At 54.2% G+C, this 12,544-nt stretch overlaps 1 protein-coding gene across 2 annotated transcripts in view; it reads right to left on the minus strand.

The window, feature by feature from the left end:
- Window positions 1-12,544, minus strand: part of TEX264 (testis expressed 264, ER-phagy receptor) — a 39,281-nt gene that overhangs the window by 2,876 nt on the left and 23,861 nt on the right. For both annotated transcript variants that reach the window (XM_021533319.3, XM_021533330.3), the window contains exon 5: window positions 4,665-4,836. In XM_021533319.3, the coding sequence (XP_021388994.1) occupies window positions 4,665-4,836 (172 nt within the window). The remainder of the gene's footprint in view (window positions 1-4,664; window positions 4,837-12,544) is intronic.

Here is a 12,544-nt window from a genome sequence, read left to right on the forward strand (position 1 = left end):
AGGGTTTGCAAGGTCTTTAGTGATGATCTGAAAAGAAGAAATAATCTGATTTGGCCAAATTGGTGGCCTGAAGTGACATGGACGCATTCCCACCATGGCTTCATGACAGATCATGTCATATGTGGCCATCTTATGTCCCTCTAAGATCCCAGGGGACAGAGTGACACCAAACCCCCAAGCAGTGCCCTTCCTGCTCTGCACCTCTCCCTGGCACCCCAGGGAACATTTTGGCTCAGAAGTTGTCATGTAACCCCATGACATGAAGCAAAGAAGCTCCTGAGGAGCAGACCAGCAGGTCAGGAAGAAGAAGAAGACAGGGATGAAGCTGACCTACACACTGCTCCAGGCCACCACTGTGGGAAAGCACTGCTGTCCTCACTCTCATAGCCACCTTCCTCTCCCTCGCTCCAAGGGCAACAATAAATCGAGTCCTGTTTCCCTTCAGCCAGGCACTTTGTCACTGCTCTGTCACTTCTGATCATGTTCGAGCAGCCTCAGCTGGCAAATTGGCCCATTTCAGCAGCCTTGCTCTCCTCTGCACAGGAAAAGGCTGGCTCTGGCATGGCCACTCAGCCTGGCCAGGATAAATGTCTGGGGTGGGCAGAGCTGCTGCTGCCAGGGACCACTGGGGTCAGCTCTGACATGGGAATGTGGCAGGAACAGCCAGCTGTCCTAGCAGGGAGGCCAGGAAGGCAGTGCGAGGGCAAGCAGGGATTCAGTTCTCATCTCACAGGCACACACTTCCAGCAGCTGTTTACACCCACTGGTCCATCCGTCCCCACACACCTTGTTTGGTCCTCCCATGACCCACTGCCTACTCCTTGCATCCACCTTCCCAAGGCTGGTCCTTACACCAGTCCAACACCCTGATCCAGCATGGCTTTTCCCTCTGGCACACTGCAGGGTAGCAGCCATCCTCTGTTGAAACCTGCCCTTGACCTTGCTCCCTCAAGGATGGCACAGCCATCCCACTGCACCTTCACTCAGCAGGGACATGGGACCCAGGAGTTTGCACTTGGGAAACAGAGGCACAGTCTGGGGTGAAGCCATGATAAGGTGATGAGGCGTCCCCCAAAAGCCAGTGCCACCTAGGAAGAAGGGATATCAAGCAGCCAACTCCAAGAGGTCAGGGATGAGTACAACGGGAGCCACTCACCCCACACTGCCAACGAGACTGGTGAGGAGCTGGCTCCCAGACATTTCATCCCTGTGTCACAACAGGTATTGACATTCCCAAATCCAGAATGAGGGAAGGCTCTCCTCCTGCACCACCCCTGTGCAACACTGATGCCTGAGCAGTGCTCCACTCCTGGTGCTCCTGGGCCCTTTCCTTCCCCTCATTCAATCAAATATTCATCACCTCTAAATACAGTGTGCTGACAGGGGCACAGCTTATCCATGACTGCTAAAGCTCACACACAAGCCACCAGGAGAGGGACTGGGGCCCTTCCCAGGGTGTAGAGGCATGTAGGAACAGGCAGGGCTCTTTGAAGGATGAAAGCACGCAAGGATGAGGCAGAACACACCAGGAAAGTTGCTCCTCTGTGGCACTGGAGCTCAGCGTGTGATGCCATCAGTTGCACCTGAATGCTGTGGGACAGATTCTGCTCCAGGAAAATGAGCACCTGAGATTCTGGGCAGAGCCACATGCTCTGGAGCCATCTGTGTTCATGCCAGCAGCCCGTGTGGAGAGGCTGCTTTTGTTTGCTTTCACCTTCCACGCACAGCAGCGGGGTCACACTGCTGGGAGGGAGCCGGCAGCGAGGACCCGCCGAGCCAAAGCCCCAGAAAACAATTAAGTACAAAACAACTGATGGTGATTGACACTGGCCCCCTGGAGACCCATCAGCCGCCTTCCTAAAATGCTTCCCGTCTTTCCAATGACCCTGACGATGGCGAAGAAGGGACGGAATTGGTGCAGAGGCAGCCACAGCCCCCGGCCCCTTCCTTGTGTGTTGAGTGTGTCTGTGCTCAGCAGAGCTGCTGGCGCCCTGCTCTGTGCAGAGCAGCAGCAGAAAGCAGAGACCCTGGACCATGCCCCACAGCCTCTGTGGCCACTGGCTTTGCTTGCAGCCACAGGCACACAGCACCTCACAGGGTGAGATCAGGAGCAAGGACAGCAGATGACAGCCTAAATGGAGAGATTGCTCCAAGGTCAGGAGGCTGGAGAAAACAAATCCAAGCTTTTCTTACACTTTCCAAGTCGCCTGGTATCGTCTGGCACCATCCACAATGACAGGTGAGGAGAAACGGCAACACCTTCCACTTGGAACTTCTCAAGTCTTTAATTCAAAGAAAGCATAATCCAGCTGCTGGTGGGGAGTTTCTTGAGCTGTGACTGACCACTGGTGTGTTCACACAGAGCACTACTCTGCATGATGTCCATGCTGAAATCACACTCAGTGTCCTTATCTCAGTGTTTTGGGAGGAGGAAAGAGGAGGCTTCTTCTGGACAGACAGCCCAAAGTTTCTGTGCATAGAGCAGCCTCAGCTGCCTCTGGGAGAGGAAATGGGGCTCAGAACCTTCCCAGTCTCCACTTATCCATTGAGGCAACTGGGTATTAAAGCCCTACACCTGGATTTGTGCAGATCAGGCACAGCCAGAGGAGCTGACAGCCACCATCAGAGACTGCAACCTGCCCCCACTGTCCCAGGGGCACTTTTTGAGCCTCCAGCAGAGCAGGATCACTTGAAACATCTACTCAAATCTGAGAAGTATCAAGAAATAACCCAAATACAAGCACCTGGGGTTGAGCAGAGATCATGCTGACAGGCAGATGGGGACATTGCTGTGCCCACCCTCCAGTTGGCAGAAGAAAGTTTGAAAACTGTCATAGACATCCTGGGATCTGCTGGGTCAACAAGATCTCATGTCTATCATTCATGTTGAAGTGACTAACTGGAGCTTGCTTTTAGAGAGACTGCCCAGGGAAGAAAGAAAAAAGGATGGGAAAAGAGGTTTCTCTTTTTCCAACTCAGAGGTGGCTGCACAGATCCCAGCACATAAAATCATTGGGAAGGGAGGACCAGTCTCATTCCATAAGGTGTAATCTTCATGGGATCACCAAAGCCCTCAGGCAGGAGCTGCACAAGCCACCCATAGGCTTGCTACATCCTCAGCCAGAGCAAGGATGTGACACCCTATCACATGTGGTTCTGCCACTGTGCCCAGCAGAGACAATCACAGTGCAACATCCAGGCCCAACTCTTTAGTCTTGCAGGCAGGGCCAACCTCACAGTTATTATTATTTTAAGTTGGTTTTGTGCAGACTCAGCAGATGGCACTGCATCAGATTGCACTGACAAAAGTTCATCTGCATGCCTGGAAGGGAAGGGGTGGTGGAGGAGCTGGCCCAGGGCTGCTGCTGGAGAACCTATCCCAGAGTGAGAAAGTCCAATGTCATTTGCCTTCTAAAACTGGGAAGACCTTCCTAGCCCTTCTTCCAGCAGGGCAGAGGATTCCCCCACCGTGGGCATGCTGGTAGTGGCACCCCGGGGAAAGCACTGAGAAAGCCAGGGCACAGTGGCTGCTCCCAGCACCCCTGGCAGTGCTGGGGGATCATGCACCCCCTGAGCAGGGCAGACAGGAGCACACACAGCTATGAAGGCACCACCCTCAAGTTGCTTTTGCTCCCATGGGTCCTGCCACCCCTCTCCAAAGCCAAGGGAGAAGGACTGTAGGAAGCTGTCAGAGCAAATGGGCCTTGGGGCACCTCTGGCCAAGCGGGGCTGGTGCCCCAACACGAGGCAGACAAAGAGGAGAAAAGCCAAGTGAGCACCGTGCTAACACAGGCCCTGGAAGTGCTGGAAAACAGCTCCAATTAGCCTCCTCATTGCAACACTAAATGGACAGAGCTCCCAGAAAGCAATTCCCAGGTTTGCTTTTACGCGATTAAGAATTAAAGCGACCCAAACCTGAAGATGAGTTAAAGCAAATGACCCAACTGCCCGCGAGGCGAGCACAGCCCTCATGGTTTTTTCATGGCCATTACACAAGTGTGGGCGAGCCGTGGGGCAGGGGAGGTGGCTGCCCCTGCCAGCAGCCAGCTCGGATGAGCTGTCCAGTGCCCGGGAATGTTTGGATAGCCAGCTCCTACATCTCTCAGGCACGGGAGCATGTGGGCTGCTGAAGGCAACTAGCATGTTGGGTTACTATAGCACTGCTGTTCTGCGCCTACAGCCATTGTGGTCCCTTCCTGTATGAATACATCCAGGCTCCAACAAATCTTGCTGAGCAGATGCTCTTAGGCAACTCCACCACGAGCTACAGCAACCTGGTATTTAAGCTCTTTGCAATCCCAATATGTAACAGATGAAGATGAGATCAAGGAAGATGTATATGACAAAGAGAAAAACAAGCCCAGCTGCAACTAAAAGCTGTGAGATCCAGCTCTACGCTGACAACAGTGGGCCAGTGGCTTAACCGAGATCTGCAAGGGTTCCTGGGTGCTCCTTGAGGCATGCCATGATATCTCAGGGGATGTCATCTCAGATCCTCAGGGACCAGCACAGGGTGAGGGGAAGAGGTGTGCTGAGACTCGGTGGTTGGGTACAACGTGAGCACGGGTCAGTCCCTCTCTGCTCAGGCAGCAGGACTGGCGATACCAGGACCCCACCTCTGTGAGGGTGATTGAAGATGGAGCCTGTGCACAAGCCAGGGATACCTGTGATGTCTGTCTGGGCGTCCTCGGCCACAGCTGCAGCAGCCCTGCTCTTCCTCTCCAGTTCTTTCATTTCAGGCACATAGAAGTCCCCTTGGCGGGCAAGGGGACACACGAAGTAGATGCGGTCCTGCTTGTAGATCTCGATCCGGGGGTGGGCACACAGCTTCCTCTCCTGGAAGACACAAAGGAGCCATGGGCAGGGATGTGCCCTCGCCCCCCACCCCAGCAGCTGCCCCACCACACTGACCTGTCAGCCCGGCCAGGTCAGCCTGGCCCTCTTTGCCCACAGGCGTGGAGGCCTAGTGAGGAGCAGAGGGTGCCATCCCAAAACCGTGGTGCTGCTTTCCCTACCACACCAGCCCCATGTATCAGGGCAGGCAGGTTTGGCCCAGAAGGTAAGCAGCCAGCTGGGCTCCAGGAGGAGATGCTGAAGACCCCCAGCTCACTTGGTTTTGATGTGCTGATTTTGGGCTGGAGCAAGGGGTTTTGGGGAGCCAGGCAGCTGCTTCACACAGACCTGACAGACCTCTGGTTCCTGCTGGCAGCACAGCCCCACAAACAGCACAGCCCCATGAGCAGCACAGCCCCATGAGCAGGCACAGCACTTCTCTGCTAATTAATATAATCCAGAGCCAACAGCTCAAGAACAGCAAGGGCAGGGGGAGTGAGAGATGAATCCCTGGCATTTCAGACAAGTCCCCCTCCTCCTTTTCCTCACCCCACCTCCCCCTGGCAGTGCTCTTCAAGTCCCCAGACCCCCAGCCTGCCAGGGACCATGACAGGGGCACGTCCCCGGGCGTGCAGGCCGTGCTGGGCTGGGCTCTGGGGACTCCTGGGGTGCCGAGGCCGGGCTGAGGAGCAGCTGGACCCCTCCTGCCACCCCCTCCTCGCCCGCCCGCCCGCCAGCTGCTCGCTGGCAGAGGGGGCGGCTGATTACAAGCCGGGTGAGAAAGGAGAGTGTCTCTTCAGCGGGTTTTCTTTTTCTTTCTTTCCCCTTTTCAAATCACTGACAGCTTTTATTTAACCCTGCAACCACCTTGATTATCCTCCTCCTCCTCCTCCTCCTCTTCTTCCCTGCCCCAGCTATTCTCTTCCTCCCTCTTGCCCTGATTATCCTCTTCTCCCTGACCCAGTGATTTTCCTCCCTGCCTCAACTATTCTGTGTCATGGCCCGCTGGTGTGGCTCATTTGCACATCCTCCAGCAGGGTCCACATCCCTCTGGGGTTCTCTGTTGCCAGAGCTGGCCCCACACCACGAAGGAGCTCTATGGACACCTCAATCATGACCTTACAAAAGCCCGAGTCCCTTTATCCCTGGTGATGGACCAATGTGATTTAAGAATCATTTACTTCCCAGACTAATGCTGGCACCAGGTAGAATCCACAACAGACATGAGCCAACACTGACCCTCTCCCCAGTGCTGGCAGCTGTACTACCTGAAGAGCCACCTCCATGCTGCCAGGATGCTGCACAAGAAGTACAGGCAGAAATCCCACATGAGCAGTTTTTGGGTCATTCTCCTGGGAAAGCATGCAGAATCTGGCAATGCAGAGGCCCAGTTTACTCGGAAACACCTCAGTGGCAGAAATATGACCCAAACAGAAGCTTCACCTGTCCCATCCCAATGCCTTCCACCTTGAATTTCAGCAGTCCCTCCTCCAGCTGAGGAAGAACCACATTTCCTATCCCAGCACTGCAGGGACATGCAGGGACACAGGCGGGCACTTGGAGTTCGGAGTACCCACTTGCAGGCAGGTGAAACACTGGGGCCTGCAGATCAAAACTGCATTAAATAAAAACAAGCTGGGTTGTTTTTAGCAGCAGAGCAGAGGCGGCTCATATCACTCCTGCTTTTTCAGCAACAAGGCAGACAAGAGCCCTCCCCACTGCTCTGCCCCTTGCTCTACCAACCACAAGCCCATCCGCCAACCTCCAGCTCAGCTCCTTATTTTAGGTTACTGCAACACACACCAGAGATAGGTATTGCCAGGATTTGCAGGGTTTTTTGGACAAATCCAGCTGGCCCTCCAGCACTTCATGCAGATGAGGGCAACTCAAAGGATCTTAGAGCAAAGAGATCTTCATAAATTTCATGTGAAGTCTCCAACCAGCCTAAATCCTCAGGGCTCCAGTCTGGCCTTCAAGACATCCCAAGCTGACTTTCCAAAGCCTCTCCTAAGGTTCCAGAAGAGCAGATCTGAGACATATCCTCTCCCAACAATCTACTCTAGGCTGCTACAACTTCCAATTACACAGACAAAGAAGTGGCACCCCCAAAACACAAACAACATCCCCTCTGCCTGTACAAAATGTAGGAATCTTGGCTTTTTAAGGAATAAATGCACACCTGAATGAAGAGCAGGACTGGCTCTTGAGCCAAATGCTGCTTCACACTCAAGATTATCCTATAAGAGAGACAAGGATGTTCCACCCTGTCAGGAGCAGCTCTGTGTCACCAAAGCCAGAAGAGCTCAGGTGTCCAGCCCAAAGCCCATGGCTGGGGACCAGGTCCATGGGACCACACTGAAGTGGCTGGACACTCACTGTCAATACCCATGCCTGCCTCATTAGGGACAGCTACAACACGTGATTTCTTCCCAGTTCATCTGGGGTTTTTCCCAAAATGAAATGAAGGGAAACCGAAGCCTGGGGGTGCTAGTTTATTTCTGTACAAATTAAGCTGGAAACCACGTTAGTGAGCTGGCCTCTGCTTCTACGCTTCTTCCCAGAGAACCCAGCCTCTGGCAGGGCTGCTGCAGAGCTCAGCACTGGCAGGTGGGCTCAGGAGAAGACAATACCCCCAAGAAGGAGCAGGGAGATTGCAGCTGGGAATGCTGTCTTGTCCAGCCTGTGACGAAGGGATGAGGTTGCATAAAGACCTGAGAAATGGGCAGAAGCAATGAGGTGGGGAGCCATGACAACAGAAATGGATAAGGGGATCTTCTAAAGGGGCTGGGAGATCAGCCCTGTGATCATACCAAAGGAGATTAGGAAGCAGGCAGAGACCGGGCAAGAATAGTGCAGCAAAGTGCAAAAGAGGCTGGTGACACAGTGAGTTTGGGATTATCCCCGTGGAGAGAAACACTGCAGTGAAAAGAAACAACCCAGAGAGACTGAAGGGCAGAGTCCAAAGGCAAAGGTGTGGGAAGAGAGCGAATTAGCAAAGGCTCAACAACATGGCAAAACAACAGAAAGGCTCAACAGGCAGTATTGCACTGCCACTGAGAAGGGAGCCCCTGGCTGGCTGTGCCACCAAGCCGACAGATGGAGCAGCATGGGGAACATGGAGTTTGCAAGGTAGAGCCCTCCAGTCAAATCCAATGCAGTCTCACACGGGTGGAGGAGCTCAGCGAGAGGTGAACAGTGGGACACTGTGAGTGTCAGGCTGCTGGCTGTGACAACAGGACCAGTAAGTGGGGCAAGAAAGAGGACTTGTCCCTTTGCAAGGTCATGCAGTGCCACCTCCCTCCTCAGACTCCACCAGGAGCTCTCCCTTCCTATGGCCAGCAAAGACAGAGGCAGCAGCACAGCGTTCAGGGCTGATTTCTATCCAGAACCCTCCTCTGGGCACCTGAAACAGGGGATTCATTGCACACAATCCATACAGCCCACCTACACACACAAATACATCCAGAGTCCACAAGTTCAGTTCTGACAGAACAGCAGCTCCAGCATACTCCTGCCATGTCAGACCCACTGTTTCCCATGAAGCCAACTCCTTCTCAGCCCATCTGAGGAACGTGGTGGGATGCTTCTCACCACCTTCTCGGGAGCAAGGCGTTATGTAAGGGAAGACTCTTGCACTTCTCTTTCCCAGATGGGAAAAGAATCTCACCCAGTCTTTAACCTCGGGTTCCATATCACCTCCCACCACATACTGACTGTAGGATTTCCTCCAGGTCACTCTCATCCTGCTTGGAATGGAGCACCCCTAGCCTCACACATCAGAAAGGACAACAGGATTATGCAATGACCAGCATTTTGGGAGACCTCCAGCAGCAAGAGGTGCCAGCTGCTCATCAGCACAAATCTTCCTCCCCCTACTTGTCCATAAGGTCACAATGTTGGCCCATGATATGGCTTGGGCACAGCCTCCCAGGAGGAAGATGCCCCACTTTCCTGGGTGAGTACAAGGGCAGTCCCAGGGCTACAGAGAACATGACAAGGTATCCAAGACATGACCTGCAGTCATTAAAATCCCAGCAGAACTGGGCAAAGGCAGAAGGAGGTGGCAGGGTGCTCATGTCACACCATGGCCCTCAGCACCTGCTGGAAGCAGAAGATGAGCTGGGGCACTGCAGGGACTGTCTTTGTCACTCTGCCAGGTTCAACTGCTCAGGAATTCAAATGTCACCAACTGGATTTACTTCATCTCCCACGGCTGCAAGAATTCATCTTGTTAGGAGACCACAAACGAGCCTTGTGGATGCTCTCTGGATCCTCACCATGCTGGCAATCAGGCTCCAGCTGAACCCAGAATACTTCTAGTGTTGCCAGGAGGGCAGTGGGGAGGCAGCTGCTGTCCTCACCCCACAAGCTCCCTGTCACGCTTGACTCTTTGCTGTGACCTCCTGGAATGACTTACAAGATGATGGTTAAGTCACACCAGCCCACTGAGTCCCTGTTTCAGGACTGATGTTGTAGGAGCAGTTGAGGAGAGGTTTTTCATGCCACCACTAAGCTTCCTGCTGGAGCAGAGCTGGAGGCTGAGCTGCTTGTGCTGCCCAGCAGCTCCTGGTTCCACTGCAGGGATGTCCACTTCATGCTGCAGCCACCTGCATGCCACAGGAACACAGCCACTGCTTGTGCCTGTCACCCATCCCTGCCAGAGCACTTGCCTGCAACATGTGAAAAACGTGCCTGTTAAACCCCAGCCAGGACTGGAAAACCCATGGGGAGCAAGCAGCTGGTCACCCAGCAGATGCAAACCCTCTTCTCCCTTAGGGAAAGCAGGCAGCCCCCAGCTGCCCTCCTGCCCAGAGCCACTGGGAAAGCCAAGAGTGCAGGGTCCAGCTGAAGCATTGACAGCTCTCTGCACAGAGCCAGTCGGGAGAACAACTTCCCAGAGGGGCCAGTGGACACATGGCCAGGAGGGCCAGACTCAAGGAGAAGCTGTGAGCTGTTCACAGGGATTCAGTTTGGCACAGTGTGCCTGGAACTGCTGCTCACCCTTGCTCTTATTGTGACAGGATATGCTGCTGCCATTGCAGGGAAGCAGAAGGGCACATTGAACTGGTTCCATCCACATCCTCCTGTGACACTGGAGCAACATCAACCACATGAGGAGTTTTTCCATAGGCAGTTGGGTCAGTCCCTTCTGTTTATTATGCTGCCACATGTAAAGAAGGAATAGATGGAGGGTGCAAACACACAGGGGGCTTGTGACCATCGCTGGGGATTGCTGCCTGTTGGGAGGGCACACCAGCATCCCCCCAGCCAGCCACAAGCCTCACTGCCACAAGCCTCCCCTTGCCTGTGCTGCTCTGGGCAGTGCCATCAAGTCAGCTGGCACCTGGGAGAGTGTGGGGAGACCCCCAGGTGACCCACCAGTCCTGTCCTCACACACCAGACAACACAACTCCCCCACACCTTCCTTCCAGCTGGAGGCACCCATCCTCTCCATCTCTCAGTGATGGACGCTTCAGTCCCAGGGATTTTAAAGGAACAACAAAACCGCGTGGAGCTGAACGGGCCTAAATCAGTTGCTAAAATTAAAAGCTGAAACTGAGCCACCAGCTAGGACTGTGTGCCACATCCTCCTCGCTTCCTCACACGCTCCATGCTCGGTGTGTCATCCCTGCTTATCTTAGAACACGGGTGCTAGGTAGTCCTGAGAGGCTTTGCAATTCATTGGCGTTCTCCCTGCTCAGCCAGGAGACAGACTCCTTGCTGGGCCATCCCTCTGTCCCAGGCCCAGACTGGGAATGTCCCTGTTTCCATTCCTCTTTGCTCAGACAGCAGCTTGAGGTTAGACACTGCTTCAAGTCACCCATCTGAGCTGATGAAAGCAAAAAAATAGAGGCCCCCCCTTCTCCTGAGGTGAAGTGTCTCCTGGGCTGCACTATAATGGCATGGCAGCCTGAGGGGGATGTTTCCCCTCAGTTCTGCTCTTGTTAGATCCCACCTGGAATACTGCCTCCAGCTCTGGGGTTCCCTGCATGAGACAGCCATGGACATGCCAGGGCAGGTCCAGAGGAGGCCACAGAAACAGTCCAAGGGTTGGAACAACTCTGCTATGGAGACAGGCTGAGAGAGTTGTGGTTTTTCAGCCTGGAGAGAGAAGCCTTTGAGGAGCCCTAAAGTGTACTTTTAAGAGATGTAGATTTTTGTACTGGGGCTTGTATTGACAGGGCAAGGGGCAGTGGGTTTAAAGCAAAAGCTATCAGGTTAGACTGGACATAAAATGCCTTGTGCTGAAGGTTGTTAGGCACGGGAACAGGTTGCCCAGAGAAGCTGTGGATGTCCCATCCCTGGACATAGCCAGGTGCTCAAGACCAGGCAGGACGGAGCTTTAATCAACCTGCCCTAGTGAAAGACGTCCTTGCCCACAGCATGGGGGCTGGACTGGATGATCTTCAAATGTCCCTTCAAACCCAACCCAGATTCTGGTCCTCTCTGCTGAGCCACAGCCTAACATTGGGAGACAGGGATGAAGCCTGGGTGCTCAGGACTGTTCAATGAAGGGCAGCCAGAGGCTGAGGAAAAGCCATCAGCCCAAGAGACGGCTGGGCAGAAGGAAAGACAAATTGCTTGTCTTTCTTGGGAGGGAGAGGCAGGCAGACGTGCTTTCCACCAGTCCTACCTCAAACATCTCAGCTGGCAGCTGCAGCAGGGTGCACGTGGAGCCGGGCAGGCCCTGCCTCCCGGGGCGGCGGCACCGGAGCCAGCTCCAGCACGCGGCACAGCCGCCAGCACCGGGCTGCCACGGGCTGCAGAACAGCTGCTGCTTCCCAGCCTGGAGAAACTCACACTTCAGAGGTGCTCCCACGCACGTGCACTTTACTTTCAAATCCTCTGGGCTGTGAGGTGTTTCAGAAACACAAGGTGATATTATTGCAATCAAGAAAAGGCCATTTTCCATCAGCCAGCAGGAAAAACGAGTGCCACCACTAGCACTACGGCAGCGGAAAACAAAGTCTCGCCAAAGGATAACAAATCCTCCAGGTAGCGGAATACAGAGGCTGGCAATTAGCACCTCCCACACCATCAACATCCTTGCTTGCCCTCAGCACGTCTCCCCCTTCTCTCAGAAGGTCCCCATCCTGTCTGCAACCAGGACACACCACCCTGCTGACGTGGCAGTGCCATGGCTCCAGGACAGGCAGGAGAAAACCGGCCCCCAAGATCCTGCCCGCAGCAGTGAGAGAGAGTGGGAGTGCATTTGGACTGTGGGAGCCGTGAAATACCGGGTTTGATAGCTTGGGAGAGTTTTTCATTTTCACCTCAGTGAAGGCAGCCCGCCATGCAATTTACACCTTGCCCACCCACACTTCCCAGGGCCGAACCACCCAGCTGCTCCCATGGCTCCTCCAGGGCGGGAACTGCAGAGTGGCAGCTGCCAGGCACCGACAAACTGAGAGGTAAAGGAACGAGACCGGGGGAGTTGGTGGTTCAGGAGATCCCAGCACCCTAAGAGGACTGGCAGGGACCAGGCACAGGCTTCCTTCCAGGTCATGGCTGGCTGCTACTGTGAGAGTCATGAACACTTTTCTCCTCCCTGGGATGGAAATTCCATCCTGTCCTCCAGCAAAAGAGAATAAGCTCCAGCCCTACCTCACTAGAGGCCCTGACACACTCTGGACCTTCTCCTCTTCCAGCACCCACTTGAACTGCAAGAGAAATCATGCAGCACACAAAGGAGCATCCATCATCTTCAGAG

This window comes from Lonchura striata, chromosome 12 (genome assembly GCF_046129695.1).
Source record: "Lonchura striata isolate bLonStr1 chromosome 12, bLonStr1.mat, whole genome shotgun sequence".
Taxonomy (NCBI): Eukaryota; Metazoa; Chordata; class Aves; order Passeriformes; family Estrildidae; genus Lonchura; species Lonchura striata.